Here is a 12912-nt window from a genome sequence, read left to right on the forward strand (position 1 = left end):
GTCCTCTTGGGAACAGAGTAGTATTGCAAGAAATGCATTCTTTTCCTTATGATTTATGTGAGAGAGGCTTCCTTTTTCTTGACCTGAGGTTAAGTTTTCTTTCTTTCTTTCTTTTTTAAATATATTTTATTGATTTTTTACAGAGAGGAAGGGAGAGGGATAGAGAGTTAGAAACATCGATGAGTGAGAAACGTCCATCAGCTGCCTCCTGCACACCCCCTACTGGGGTTGTGCCTGCAACCAAGGTACATGCCCTTGACCGGAATCGAACCTGGGACCCTTCAGCCTGCAAGCCGACACTCTATCCCCTGAGCCAAACCGGTTAGGGCCTGAGGTTAAGTTTTGAGATACAGGTTAGCCAAGTCATGTGAAACCTGAAGGTAAGCCGGGCAAAATAATCACACCTCAGCAGCCAGCACCCTGTCCTTGAGGAGTTTAATTATAGGGAAACAGTAAAAAACTGTAAAGTTTATTTATACTCTCAACAGTTATATGTGTTTATATTTCTTAATTATATGCAATTTTATGTATCAAATTTTAATGTAATATATATTTTTATGTTTATTTGTACTTTATAAAATATAAAAGTTACATGTGTGCATGTGTATTAAAGAAAAACTGGAGAACAGAGAAAAGCGCTGAATATAATTCTGGCGTTAACTTTCCCTTCAAAGAAACCACAACTGCCCTGGCTTGGAGCATCGTCCCAATAGATAGAGGTTGTGCTTTGATTCCTGGTCAGGGCACATAAATCCGTGGAATAACAAATCGAAGTCTCCCCCTCATCCCATCCTTTCCCTCCCTCTCTCTCATCAATAATAACAAGCCCTGGCCGGTTTGGCTCAGTGGATAGAGCTTTGGCCTCTGGACTGAAGCGTCCAGGGTTCAGTTCTGGCCAAGGGCATGCCCAGGTTGCAGGCTCGATCCCAGTGGGGGGCGTGCAGGAGGCAGCTGATCAGTGATTTTCTCTCATCATTGATGTTTCTCTCTCCCTCTCCTTTCCTCTCTGGAATCAATAAAAATATATAAAAAAAGAAAAAGACAACCACAGGTAGCATAAACACTTCAGCGTAGGCTGTGTTTCCGGGCCTACATTGCCTTGTGAATGATAACCATGTAGCCTGTGTGTTCTTATTTCCTACCTTTCCCACTTAGCATTGTAGCGCAGGGCCTTTTCTGTATCACCAGGGCCTTTGTAAACGACGCTTTAAATGGCAACAGAATATTTCTTTGAAAAGACTTCGCTAACTTACTTAACCCGGGCCCTGGAGTTCCACAAATTGATTCCTGTTTTCATTTTTTAAACAGTGTTTCCGTTCTGAAGGCTGGCCCTCCAAAGCAGAGTCACCCCAAAGACACACAGGGGAACGCAGACCCCGAGACCCCAGCAGGCACCTATTTGGGGTGGGAAGAGCGCCATCTGCAGCGGGACTTTCGCCAAACAGCTCTGCTCATGGCCCCGCAGAACAGCACATAAAAGTAGCGCCTTCCTCTGTCTTGTTTACATGTTCCGGAGCTCGGCAGGGATTCTGGCACGTAGTAGGTGCTCAATAAATACTTGCTGAGTGAATGATGAAGAGTAGGAGCCACAGTTCCAGTCAGTCGGCCTGCTTCCAGTGCCCTTAGTTTTATTTGAAAACATTAAGATCCCCAAGCGACTCCGGGTTCCTAATTCGTGTGGGGTGTGGGTGGTGTGCGGGGCACATGGCGGGCTCTCAGTGCAGGTGTGTGCGGAGTGTTGGGGCCAGAAGGCAGAGAAGCAATGGAGCAACCTTCTGCACAGAAAGAAAAGGGAGGCCTCTCCCCCCTCCCTCCCTCCCTCCCTCTCCTCCATCCTCCCCCTCCCTCCCCCTTTCTCATTCACTCAGCCTGTTGCTTTAAGGAATTAGCCACAGAAGCAGCTTGTCCCAGGCCTGGGCCACAGATCTCAAATTGGTCCCAGATTTGCTGCTCGGCTGTAGCTGCCGCTGTTTCAGTCCTCAGGGCTCCCAGCAACTTCTGCTGCATCACCAAGATTTCTAACATCTTCAGGCAGTGAAGCTGGGGCTGGGCCTTTGTCAGGTAGTCAGGAACAACCCCCTGAGGAGCAGTGGGCCGTTTTGTGCCAAATGATGGCACCAGCAGCTTGGGGGACCAGGGCAAGCCAGACGACGCCCTGCCAAGCGGAGAGGCCCGGGGTGGCCCAGGAGGGACCTGCCCCACTTGGAGCCGTGCCTGAGCGCTCTCCCCAGCTCTGGGGCCCTGCAGCGACTTTCAAGCTCTAGAGTTTTATTTTTTTCCACGATGAAAATAATAATTTCTTCTTTAAAAAGTAGTGGTTCCTGTTATAGAACACTTAAAGATGCAGTAGCTAGAATTATTGAAAGCCCTTCGTCCTCTTGTTAACATTGAGGTATGTTACCTCCTATCTGTATTTTTATTGAATGCCTATGAATGACATGATTTCAGTTCATTTTTGCCATTATAAGTTAGACTTAGTCTAGAGAAGATATCTTTTTTTTAAAATTTTTTTATTGATTTCAGAGAGAAAAGGAGAGGGGGGAGAGAGGAAGAAACATCAGTGATGAGAAAGAATCACTGATTGGCTGCTTCCTGCATACACTGGAGATAGAGCCCACAACCCGGGCATGTGCCCTGACCGGGAATCAAACCATGACCTCCTGGTTCATAGGTTGACGCTCATCCGCTGAGCCACACTGGCCGGGCTAGAGAGGATGGCTTCATGCGTGAACTTTATTCCTTTTGAGGATTTTCATAGGCCAGACTCTAAGGCCAATGGGTTAAATGGACCACGGGGCGTTCTAGGGCTTTCTGCAAGGCCTCCCTCGTTTTACTCCCTGTGAGACCCAGAATCGCCCCACGTACTAGGGTTAGGGTGTGGGCGATGCCCCCACCAGCCATTTCAGTTTTGCTTATGCTCAGTGCATGCCCACAACATTGGGAACGTCTGAGAGAGAGAAAGAGGTGCTTTCCTTCCTCTGTCCACCACGGGGCTTCCTGCTTGTTAATGAGCGAGGTGGTGGGGGTGGAGGACGGGGCCTGTGGTCGACTGAGGACACAATACAGGCTCTGTGGATGGGCTGGGTGACCTTAGCCCCTCGTGGTGGTGTGTGTGGGTAGTTACGCAAGACGTGTTTGAGAGGCTGAGCCTTCTTTGTTGAATGAATAGCAGAAAGTCTGCATGTCGTTTCTCATGATAAAGCTGTGTGCAGACCGCAGGGCCACGAGCAGACTGTCTGCCTTCCCTGCCAAGGGTGGAGGCGGGCAGCACGGTGGTTGGAGCCCAGGGTGGCATCCCCTGCGGCCCCAGCATCAGAAAAGGTGGGACCATGCTACCTGGTGAGTGCCCGCCTGTGAGCTGTCATTGCCCAGACCCCCAGCACCTTCCTGGGAAACACCTCCCATGGCCGTCCTGGGGCTGTCTCAGTGCCAAAGCCACACCCGAGGTGGGGCACGTGTGGCCGTGGCGCTGCCCCGGTCTCCATGGGAACAGGGAGGAGCCGGATCTGGGACTTATCGAGTCAGAGTGAATGTGCATTTATAATTTTGATGTTACCACCAAGTTGCCCTCCCTCAAGGCAATCCTGAATTAGACACCTCCCAGCTATGAAAGTATCTGTTTGGCTGGACTGACCAGCACAGGTTATACTTTTTGATCTTGGTCATCGTGCTAAATAAAAAATGATATTTCAGTATGGGTTTTGCTTTGCATTAAATTTAAAAATCGCACCAGTTGCCAAAAAGTGAGTGTTCGCGCATCCAAGTTTATGTTTCGTCTCTGTCTTGGAGAGTCAGATGGTCTGTCGTGCTGGGCTTATGTAGGAACATATCCTGGCAGGAGCTGGGGGCAGCCACTTCCTTCCCACAGTGTGCCCCCTCCCACAGGCCTGGTGTTCATTTTCATTTATTTATTCTCTTATGTTGCTTGCTAGGCTTCTGCACATGTCAGCTTGTCGGTCCTTGTCTAGAGAGGAACCGAGTACAGTGTAGGGGTGCTCAGAGCTGCTTCCTCCTCTCTTTGCGAAGAGCTCAGAGTTGGGTTTTGAAGGGTAAGTAGGTGGGGGCTTCCCGCAGGAAGTCTGGTGTGAATGAGCCTTGCAGAGGGGTTGGGAGTTGGAGAAAGGGACCAGCGAGGGAAGGACTGGGCACCAGCATTCGGAGCTCACCTGCCTTAATTAGCTCAGTCGGTGGCTTGCTAATGGAGGACCTGGGATGCGAAGGTCAAAGGCTTGGACTTGAGCCCGTAATTATTGAGCCAGAGTGGGGTGGGACGCCCTGTGAGTCTAGGTGCACTGCTGGGCAGAAAGAGACCAACAGGGGAAGACATAAGGCAGGAGAAGTAGGGAAAGGGGACAGTTCCCACCATCTCCCAGGAGAACCAGAGATAACCACCTAGGTTGTGTATTTGCTTCCCAGTATTTTTCCCAGGCATAGGTATATTAGCATGTACTTTTAACTATAACATCTCTCTCTATAAAAGGCTAATTTGCTAAGTGTCCTTCCCTCTGTCTGGTAATGACATCATGTAGCAATGCCCAGCTTCCTCTCCCTAGCCATGACTAGCCTCCTTGCAGTTTCTTCAGCCCAGGAATACGACTTGCTTTATAGCCAGGTGGAAGCATTTCACACTTTAACCAAATGTCTGTGACGCGTTTTCCAGTGCCTCATCTCATTTGATCCTCACAGAAGTCCTGGTGAAGGTAGATAGGAGACTCGGTGGAATCCTATTTTTTTTTCATTAGCCAAAAAACAGAGATTTAGAAAGCTTAGAAACTTGACCCGACTGAAAAGAAGAAATGGTAGACCTTGAAAATGACTTCAGGTTTTCTCACTGTGCAGAATATAGTCACACACTGCTGCAGTTAAATATTTTACCCTTTCTTCTCCCTGCATGATCTATAATAATTATCGGCTTCATGTTGATATTTACTGCTGTGTTGCTGACAGTTACCTGTAAGAGAAGTTGGTGCGCTTCACTGGGCTGGAAAAAGTTTAGCTAAATCAGAAAGCAGTCTAATTAAGCAAGTTTATTTTATATATATAAAAGGCTAAGTTGACTCACGCATGCGCCATACATATAAAGCTCTTGCTGGTGCCAATTGCATGTGTGTGTTTCCATCTGTCATTGTTGATTGTGAATTTGGTTGACACTTCTATTATAGAGAAAGGGTGAATAGAGATATTAAACTATTTATTCTAATTAATTTCCTTTCCATGTGCACGAATTTGTGCACCGGGCCGCTAGTAGCATACTAAATTGCATATCTTTAGCTTTATTTTTTCTCCCCCCTACTTCATCACTTGGATCTGGACCTGTCAGTGTGTGACCTCATTCTTTTATTGCCACAGGTTCAGTGTACAGGGCGTCCCTCCATAATGGACATCTGGGCCTCTCCAGGTCTTGCTCTCTCAGTGCTGCTGTGAGCATCGTTGTGCGTTTCCTGTTGCTTACCGGTCCCTGTAGTTGCCTAGGATACATCCCTCCAGGTGGATGTGCTAGGTCAGAAGATCTGAGCTCTCCATTTAAAGAGAAATCACCACCTTGACTTTTTTCATGGATATAGTCCCATTTCTCCTCTAGCCAGTAGCATCCTGTGGCCAGAGATATGGTTGACATTAGTGACCTAACTTCCTCCTTTGCATTCTTTCTAACTTGAGATTTGCATTCTCCTGCTTAAGTAAACCACACCTAGCCACTTAGATGTTTATAGAACAAAGAAGTAAAAGTTTAGCTTTGTACCTCCCTTCCTCTTTTTCCAGCATCCTTCTTTTCTCCTCTCCAGGCACCTGTGCTTAGCAATTTGGGTTACATCCTTCTAGAACAGTGGTTCTCAACCTTCCTAATGCCACGACCCTTTAATACAGTTCCTCATGTTGTGGTGACCCCCAACCATAAAATTGTTTTCGTTGCTACTTCATAACTGTAATTTTGCTACTGTTATGAATCGTCATGTAAATATCTGATATGCAGGATGTATTTTCATTGTTACAAATTGAACATAATTAAAGCATAGTGATTAATCACAAAAACAATATGTAATTATATATGTGTTTTCCGCTGGTCTTAGGCGACCCCTGTGAAAGGGTCGTTCGACCCCCAAAGGGGTCGTGACCCACAGGTTGAGAACCACTGTTCTAGAACTGCAGTCGATGTGGTAAGCACTAGTTATATGTGGCTATTTAAATTGAGGGAATAACATTTAAATTTTACATTTTGAGTACTCGATAGTCTCATGTGGCTACGTGGCTGCTCTCTGACAAGGCAGATATAGAACCTTTCCATCATTGCAGACGTGCGTGGAGGATGCTGCTCTGGACCAGGGTCGCAAATCGGGGTGACTGACATTTGGGGCTGGATCATCCTCTGTGTGGGGCCGCCCTGTGCATCGGAGGATGATTAGCAGCATCCCTGGCCTCCACCCACTAGATGCCAGTAGTACCTCCCTTTCCTGCACCTGCGTTTGGGACAACCGAACAGCCCTCTAGACATTGCCAACTGTCCTTGGGGGTCAGAATTTATCCTCGGGCGGGGGGGAAGGGTGAGGGGGGAGGAACTCAACCCCCCCGCCCCCCCCCGGGTCCCTCCCACCCCCCAATGCTGTAGACTATTTTTTCCATATTGCTCTCAATTTTTCTTCCTGGGCCTTCCCAGTGTCAACATTGAGACGGTCACTTCCTGGACCCTGGCTGCAAGGTTGGTGCGTCACGCAGCAGCTCAGCAAATACTCACTGAGGGGGTGCCGCTTGCCGGCACCGAGAGCGGGCAGGATCCTTCTTCGAGGCCGGCTCCTGGCTGCAGCAGTCACCTTTCCAGAAGCACGGTTGCCATGGCACTTCCCCCTGTAATATTTGCTTTTCCTTTGCTGTCGGCCCGGCCGTGTGAAACCACTGCACATCAGTGGTCATAACCTTTGTTTGTTCTAGAGTCAATTTATAAGAAAAATCTACTTTGGCTTTTCTTTGTTTAAAGGGTCTAAGCTTGAAGCAGTGCAGACTAAGTTATCTCTAGCCTCACATCTTTTACATTTTTATTTTGTTATATTTTTATTGATTTCAGAGGAAGGGAGAGATAGAAACAGCAATGATGAGGGAGAATCATGGATCGGCTGCCTCCTGCATGCCCCACACGGGGGATTGAGCCCGCATCCCGGGCATGAGCCCTGACCGGGAATGGAACGGTGACCTCCTGGTTCATGGGTCAATGCTGAGCCCGGGCCTAGCCTTACATCTTAACCTCGTTGAATAGCTGTTGATATTGACAGGTGAGAAAATTGTTTCATGTTTTTTTTTAAATCTAGAAAAATAACTCGAGAAGTAATATCTACGGTTTTAAAAAATATATTTATTGATTGATTGATTTTAGAGAGAGAGAGAGAGAGAAACATTGACTTGTTCCACTTTTTTTATGCCTCCATTGGTTGATTCTTGTATGTGCCCTGACCAGGGATCCAACCTGCAACCTTTTGGGCTGATGTTCCAACCAATTGAGCTACCTGGCCAGGGCTCAGTATCTACTATTAATTGAATGCCTGTTATGTGCTAGGTCCTGTCCTATCCCTTTTCTGTATAAAATCTTTATCCTCATAGTAATTCAGCAAGGCAGGTCTTACCTTTTTCCAGGGAGGGAAAATGGGCTCACCGATGAGAAGCTGGAAGGCACACAGCCGGTGTGGAGCAGGGCTGGGATGTCTTCCTAGCGTGTTCCTAACGCTGTCCATGTGGTCCTGCTGTGTTGAAACAGTGGCTCTCGCCTGTCCCTGCTTTTTCAGCCTCTCCATTAATTCTCCCTCTTAGGGATTCTGCGGCGCAGCCATGTCCCCAGGCTGCCTGGGGTGTGGGGTGGGAGTTACTTTGCCTGGCATGTGACAGACAGCTCCGTTTGGTATTAGGAAATAGCAGTAGCAGTCCACGACACCAGGTGACAGCTGTCACAACATAGCTCTGGGCGCCTTCCTCCCAGACCTTGGAGGGGGAGGGGCCTGAAGTCCACTCACTAGGCAGAGGGGGTCTGGCAGCGGCCTGGAGGGGAAGAGCTAGAGCTTTGCAGGTTATAAATCCGGAAGTTGAGAAGGGCCTCGCTACCGCCTCTTCTGTTTGGACGGGCCGAGGGAAACTTGGTCACTTGTAAGTTGGCCACCACGCCCAAGGCGTCTGCTGCAGGACATTAGTTCCCAAGATATGCTTCCAGACGCTGCAGTGATAGTCAGAGTGACTCAGGGACAGGAGCTAAATCACACTGAGACGGTAGGAAGACACCCACTGCCTTTTCCAGTTTTCCGTCAGTATTGCTCACCCTGGCAGGGCCCCCTTTTTAACAGCAGACCCTGCTGCTGTCTCCGCGCTGCAGGGAGGAGAAGCGGCCCGAGCCCGACGCCCGCTTCAGGCATAGCCGCTGTGTCCAGGGGGTGTCTTGCGGGACTTGTTAGCTTCTCATTGCGTTGATCATTGTATTGATTTTGGTATTTGCCTTCTTTGTCTGACAAAGTGTGATGCTGGTTTTCCATTTATGATAGGGACATGAAGTTACCGCTTAAAATACATTTATGTAAATGGAGTTCTGACCTGGGCACCGCTGACACTTGGGGCCGGGTCATCCTCTGTCGTGGGGCCCGTCCTGTAAGTTGGAGGACGTTGATCAGCATCCTGGCCTGCTCTGCCTACTGCCTACCAGTGGCTAACCTCCACTGGGAATCACTGATGTAGGCAGAATTGTGAATTCAGACTAGTGGTCGGCAAACTGCGGCCCCTTGAGTGTGGCTCTTCCACAAAGTACCACGTGCGGGCGCGCACCTACAGTGTGATTGAAACTTCGTGGCCACACTCAAGGGGCCAAAGAGCCGCATGTGGCTCGCGAGCCGCGGTTGCTGACCACGGATTTAGACAATAGAGGTAGTTGGATATCGCAGAAATCCTGTGTATGAAAATGGCTAAAGTTTGGGAATCTGCTTAGGAAATTTCCTTCAATGTCCTCGTCTGTCTTCTTCGGCACTGACATCGGTTCAGTAGTCAGGTGGACACCCTGGCCGGTGTGGCTCGGTTGGAGCATCGTCCCACGGACCACAGGTTTGATTCTCCATCAGGACACATACCTAGGTTGTGGGTTTGATCTCTGGTTGGGGCGCGTTCGAGAGGCAGCCGATTGGTGTTTCTCTCTTACATCTATGTTTTTCTCTCCCCCCTTTCCTCCCTTTCTAAAAATAAAAAATAAAAAAGTCAGGTGGGGAGGTGTCTTGAAAGGGGAGAGAGAAAGCAACGCTGTCCAGGAGAAGTTCCTGTCATGCTGGAATGCTCTGTGTGCTGCTATGAACATAGGGGTGCTTCTTTCTGATTGGTGCTTCGGGTTTCTTAGGATATATTCCTAAGAGTGGGATCACTGGGTCAAATGGCAGATCCATATTTAATTTTTTGAGGAAACGCCATACTGTTTTCCACAGTGGCTGCACCAGCCTGCATTCCCACCAGCAGTGCACGAGGGTTCCCTTTTCTCCGCATCCTCGCCCAGCGGGAACTGTTAAGAAGCTTAGGATCTTAGACACATAAATTCACTGGGGATACATCTTTAAGGAGGGCCCGGCCATGTGGCAGACAGGACCGTCAGATGGGAGGTTTGGCGTAGTGATTAACAGATGCCCAACTGGCTTGAGCAAAGTAAAATAAAACAAAACGAATTCACTGGTTCCTAAGACAGAGAGCCCAGGGAATGGACAGACCACCAAGGAGATTTTCTGCCTGTGTAAGTTTGTATCTACATCCCTCTCAGCTCCTTCCTTTTCTTTTTTTTTTTAAAAAAATAGTTTTTATTGATTTTAGAGAGAGGCAGGGAGAGCTGCCTCCTGCCTGTCCCCTATGGGGATGGAGCCCGAAACCCAGGCTTGTGCCCTGACCGGGAATCGAACCAGCAACCTCTCGGTGCTTGAGACAACGTTCAACCAACTGAGTCACACAGGCCGGGGCTCCTGGCTTTTCAATTTAGTGCATCTCTCAGTAGGGCCACCCGGCCCATGCAGCTCTCGGTCTTCAAAGATTGCTGGGATTCCATTTTGTGGACATTCCCTTTTCATTTAACAGCCAGGTTTGATGACCGGCCAGGTTTGACAACTGGTCAGGTTTACTTCCAGTCTTTGGCCTCCACAGTGCAGGCCACACTGACTGTCCTTCTGCTTTGGGCACGTGCACGCCCCTTCCAGTGAAGTAACAAGCAGTTTAACCTGGCAGCTTGCTGTGCCGAACCTTCTGCTAAAACATAACAGACAAAACTTTTATAAACAGCCAGCCTGACTGTATGTGAGTCCCTTAAATTCATTCTTTAGCTTTCAGTACTAACAGACAGCGGTGGGATCCATCATTACAGGGTTATTGTAGGATGGGGAGAGAATTTCCGGTTCTGCAAATGGAAGGGTGTGCTTCCTATTCAATGAACCAACACTCCGTCCCTCCGCCCCTCCCTCATTCATTCAACACTTAGAGTGCCCACAGATGGCCAGTGTGGGTAAGTCACACCCAAGAGCAGGAATGGGGTTGGACTCCTTGAGGCTTCTGTGTGTCTCTGGCCGTTGGACGACTTAAAGAGGCGCCAGCACGAAGGAGTTGCTGGGAGCGAAGCCGCCCTTATCAGAGCCACACTGTACCGGGCAGCAGTTCGCTGGAGCGAGGAGGCTATTTTTAAGCAGCAGCGTCGAGTTTCAGCGTGGAAATTCTGAACATCCGAGCAGGCAGCTTGCTGGCTTGCTAATCTTTGGGGTCCTGATGCCCGGGACCGTGTTTGCTCAGCCCTGGACCCCAGCACCTGACCTGGGCCTGCTTGGCCTGCAGGACGAGTGAGATGGGAGTTCCTCCGTGACAAGTAATTATGTGAGTCCCGTCGGCTGGTTTCACTTCTGCTGGATGTCTCGCGGGGCCGGCCGGCCGGGCTGGGTTCCTCCCGCCAGCCTGTGTGTTCGGGCCGCGAGGGGACCGGGGGTGTGCGTGTTGCCGTGCTTACCAGGGCTTGTAGCTCTTGGGAAAGACACACTGCCTTTTGGGGGGTGTCTCCGAGTGGCTTTGTTTGCCAGAGCCGGCCACGTTCCCAGGCGTCCCCTTAGCTTGTGCGCAGGTGACCGGGACGGCCAGGTGGGGGGGCACTCGGGCCGGGGGGCACTTGGGCCGGCCCGTCTCCAGCTTGTACGCTGGCCCGTGTCCAGGTCACGCCGGGCGAGCCTCCGTCCTTCTGTGTCGCTGAAGGGAGCCTCTGCCCCTCCTCCTTTCGACAGGGAGGGCGGGGTGAGCAGCAGCCTGAGCAGCAGGGCTGTCGGACAGGACGGACACGGGTCAGAGCCGGACCCGGCTGCCTCGCACGTCTCGAACCCGGGGGCTGCACCCACTCTCCTCAGCTTTCTTCCCTCCTCTGTACAGTGCAAACGTACTGACCATCTGGCCAGGGGAAAGATGAATTCTGTTTTTTGAAATAAATAATTTGGGCTTGGGGGCAAAGCACCTTTGATTGCGACCCCAGCTTCTTAGGAGCCCCAGTTCTGTTTCCCATCTCCCCCGAGGATGCAGCCCCCACGGGGGCCCCAGTGCCGAAGCTTTCGAGGAAAACGTGCCGAGGAGGGCGAGGCCTTGATGCTGTGGGCGTGTCTTTCCCGCAGGTGCTGTGAGTGGCTGAGATGCTGCGGTGGGGGAGAGCCCAGGCCCCGCACGGTCTGGCTGGGGCACCCCGAGAAGAGGGATCAGAGGTACCCCCGAAATGTCATCAACAACCAGAAGTACAACTTCTTCACCTTTCTTCCTGGGGTACGTATGGGCAGGGATCACACCCGTTTTTTTTCTTCCCACACCAAATGCACGCAGTGGTGCCAGTCTTAGAAGACGGAGGTCCCTGTGGCAGGTTTTGGGAACACGCGCTTGTCTTTTCCACACCCCATTACCGCTGGCGGTGGCTGCTCTCTGTCTGCACAGCTGTGAGACCACCTGATCAGTTACATCAACTTCACATTTATTACTTGTTTAGTGTGTTGTGCGTAAGAGAGAAAACGATATTACGGGGACCTGGCATTATAACCAGAACCCCGGAAAGCCCCAGTGCTTAAATTTCCCCCATCGTCACGAAACACATATTTAGCTGCAGGAAAGTTGGGGGATAAGAGTATAGAGAGAAAAAAAAAAAAAAGTTGCATTTTAATCCTTTCACCCAAAGAATTTCTATGAACATTTTTTGCTCTGCTAACATTTTTGCTGATGACTTTCTGGTTTGCTTGGTGTGTTACTCTGTAGTCATAGCACTTTCCATTAACTTATACAAATACATGGACAGGTACTCCTCCAACCTTCCCCCGACGCATATAAATCAAACGCCGATTTTTATTCACTGTGGCCTCCAGACACTGATCGACTATAGAAGCCGCAGCGGCAGCCAGTTCCAATGCTGGAAAGGAAAAAACGTTACTATCTTCGATTTATTGCAAGATAATACGGACACACACATGCATTGTACTGTAGCTTAAGGTCCCTTCGAATGCTTTTTATCTTTTAATCAGAGTCTATACCTTTATTCACAAGGCTCTTTGACCTCTGAATAGGCTAACGATGGAATCCCATTACCTTTTCTTGGTAGTCTACAGTTGCTGCGTTCTTAATGTTTTAATTGCATAGTTTCAGTTTTTCTTTTTAAAAATTATCTGTATTGTTGAAAGTATTACAGATGTCCCTTTTTTCCCCCATTGACCCCTTCCCCCCTGCACGCACCCTGAATGGTTTTTTAAGGATGATTTTGATTACATTCATTGCTCGCTGTCTCAGCCCTCCCCACTCTTCCCCCAAATCTCAGTAACTTAACTCAAGAAAAAGTTTATTTCTCGTTGCTGGGAATTCTGATGCAGATGTGACCGCTTTCTTCCCTCTGGGAGCTACGCCTTCTGGAATTCTGGCCTCCGG

General features: G+C 49.4%; 1 protein-coding gene across 4 annotated transcripts in view; it reads left to right on the forward strand.

Annotated features, from left to right (window-relative positions):
• The window catches only part of ATP9A (ATPase phospholipid transporting 9A (putative)), a 119065-nt gene that overhangs the window by 15461 nt on the left and 90692 nt on the right, over positions 1-12912 (forward strand). For 3 of the 4 annotated variants that reach the window (XM_059705290.1, XM_059705288.1, XM_059705289.1), the window contains exon 2: positions 11628-11772. In XM_059705290.1, the coding sequence (XP_059561273.1) occupies positions 11628-11772 (145 nt within the window). Of the gene's footprint in view, positions 1-10830; positions 10852-11627; positions 11773-12912 lie in introns of those variants that run through there. The other variant, XM_059705291.1, reaches the window with a different exon arrangement.

Source organism: Myotis daubentonii, chromosome 8 (genome assembly GCF_963259705.1).
Source record: "Myotis daubentonii chromosome 8, mMyoDau2.1, whole genome shotgun sequence".
In the NCBI taxonomy this organism is placed as follows: domain Eukaryota; kingdom Metazoa; phylum Chordata; class Mammalia; order Chiroptera; family Vespertilionidae; genus Myotis; species Myotis daubentonii.